The sequence below is a fragment of the Pygoscelis adeliae genome, unplaced genomic scaffold (assembly GCF_000699105.1).
Source record: "Pygoscelis adeliae isolate BGI_AS28 unplaced genomic scaffold, ASM69910v1 Scaffold304, whole genome shotgun sequence".
Lineage (NCBI taxonomy): Eukaryota > Metazoa > Chordata > Aves > Sphenisciformes > Spheniscidae > Pygoscelis > Pygoscelis adeliae.
Genome location: NW_008824558.1, coordinates 1,059,872 through 1,062,173, shown reverse-complemented (window position 1 = coordinate 1,062,173; position 2,302 = coordinate 1,059,872). Strand labels below are relative to the sequence as shown.

The 2,302-nt window shown below is 35.5% G+C and overlaps 1 protein-coding gene across 1 annotated transcript in view; it reads left to right on the top strand.

Annotated features, from left to right (window-relative positions):
- Window positions 1–1,418: 1,418 nt before the first annotated feature.
- The window catches only part of PPARG (peroxisome proliferator-activated receptor gamma), a 27,030-nt gene continuing 26,146 nt past the window's right edge, over window positions 1,419–2,302 (top strand). The window contains exon 1 of the mRNA XM_009321994.1: window positions 1,419–1,643. Within this exon, the coding sequence (XP_009320269.1) occupies window positions 1,424–1,643 (220 nt within the window). The 5' untranslated portion in view covers window positions 1,419–1,423. The remainder of the gene's footprint in view (window positions 1,644–2,302) is intronic.

Sequence of the window (2,302 nt, the reverse complement as noted above, 5' to 3'; positions counted from 1 at the left end):
TTATATTCATTTTGCAACAACAGTTTTGGCAGTGTGACAGAGTAGTTTTCATTCCAAGTAGATCAAATCAAAGTTCCTGTTATCTAGAGGTTAAAGGCTACTTACTTGATTGGGTCTAAAGTCCAAATTAAACAGCCAAAGTGATCAAGTTATTTTAGTTCCATAACATCTATTCTATTTTTAGATTAGAATGTTCTTTTTATACATCATGGAAAATGACATGGAAAAATCATGGAAAAAGACAGACCCTAGTTATAAAACAGTAAGTGTTTTACACTTGCTGTTACTTACAAACTTTTTCATAGTTGAAGTATGTCTAAATCAAGGATTTTGGTTCAGCTGTCAGAACAGGACTCGGAAAAACATATCTCAATCTAAATTCACTTGATTTGCTGAAGATTTTTGCAGATTGAAGCTTTTTATTTGTTTACTACTTTCAAGATCTGCACAAATACATATGGAATTTGGAAAGTCTTAAATTTCCTTGAACCTTTGGTTTAAGACTCTAGGATAAAACTTTTTACGTACTTGGAATGACTAAAGTTTTTTAGATATTTCTGGTTATTTGGAGGAAAATCACCACTATTTAGTACCAACTACTTTTTTTTTTTTCCCCTTAACATAAAAAACCTTAAGATTTTCAGGCACTTGGGAAGAATGATGATTAGAATTTGCAAAACTGAAAAATTAATTGTGGAAGACTTCTGATTCTATTCATATGCGTGCTATTGAGAGATGCAATTAAAGTCAGTGTTATCTGTCTGTTTAAAAAAAAAAAAAGTGACTTTTTTTTTCCGGTTATGCTGCTTTAATTTCGCATCATTTTTGTCTGTTTGTTTGTTTGTTTTAATGACTTGCATGCTTCCTAAAGCACATAAATGTTCTATAAAACATACTATTAAAATGCAACTGTATTTCATCTGGCCGTTCATAATTATTTAGGTGGCTATTTTTCCCATATATGTTTTTGTCAGTTATTCATCTAACTGAACCACTGTTCTGTGAGCCCACTAGTTGTCTCTGCTGCCTCTTGAAGTACAGATCAGATCAGTTCAGTCTAGTAGCATACTTAAGACAGCCATTCTGTTCTAAGGCTGGCCTGAGCCCTGGATGCCAGCAAATCTCATTTGCTTCTATGACATGAGATGTCAGAGCCTTCCTAAGAAGAACCTCAAAGCTGGGTTAACTGCCCAGTGCTATCAATGCAATGTTACTATACAGCCTAATGCATTATATGGTGACAAACCGAAGCCAAATGATAGATGGGGCCTGAACATTCCCCTAAAACCTGCACCTGCTTGTGAGTTTGCATCTCAACCCTTTGGACATGAGACGCTTGGACCTCAGCTTGGGCCTGAACTCATTACAGAGATAACTAGCTTCTTTTAAAATGTCTTTTCTCTTTGTGTTTTCAGGAGTTACAATGGTTGACACAGAAATGCCGTTTTGGCCCATTAATTTTGGAATTAGTCCAGTGGATCTGTCTGCGATGGATGATCATACACATTCCTTTGACATAAAGCCATTTACCACTGTTGATTTTTCAAGCATTTCTTCACCGCACTATGAAGATATTCCTCTTGCAAGAACTGATCAGACAAGCATTGATTATAAATATGATATCAAGCTCCAGGACTGCCAAAGTATGCTTTTAATTTTTTAGTATTTCCTTCATGTTCACATTTGCTTCGTTCTCTGGGAAGTGTACTATCAGCAAAAGGATTTAGAAGTATTCGGATGCCTAAATGCTGGTATCCTGTGTCATCAGAGATGTCCATGAGATATTCTTGCAGGGCAGATAGAAAAGATAGAATACATATAGCAGACCTTGACCCTTCCAGCACAGCAGTTGGAGATTAGGCAAGGTATCATAAAGTATCCAAAATGACATTAAACACTTTTTATTAGGCACATGAACCCCACCATTTGTTTCTGAAACCTTCAGTCTCCTGTTCATGCATCTGGTGTGTAAATTGTCCTTTGAAGTTCTATGCACACAATGCAGAATAAATAACCCGGATGTTAAAAAATGCCCCAGCATACATAGCGTATTAATTATTAATATGTGTAGCTTTTACCTTCCAAACTAAGAAACTGATGGAGTAGAAATATTGGCTACATCTGAGTCACAACGTTGGTGTTAACTTTTATCAGTGTTCCTAATGCAGGCATAACCTTGGAGCTTCATGGGCTAGTATTATTTATATACTATGAAAAATGCCCCTCTTTCATCAGTTACAGTAAAAAAAATTACACAGAACTCTCCTTTTAAGAAAGGAAATGACCTATTCTTAAATAAGTT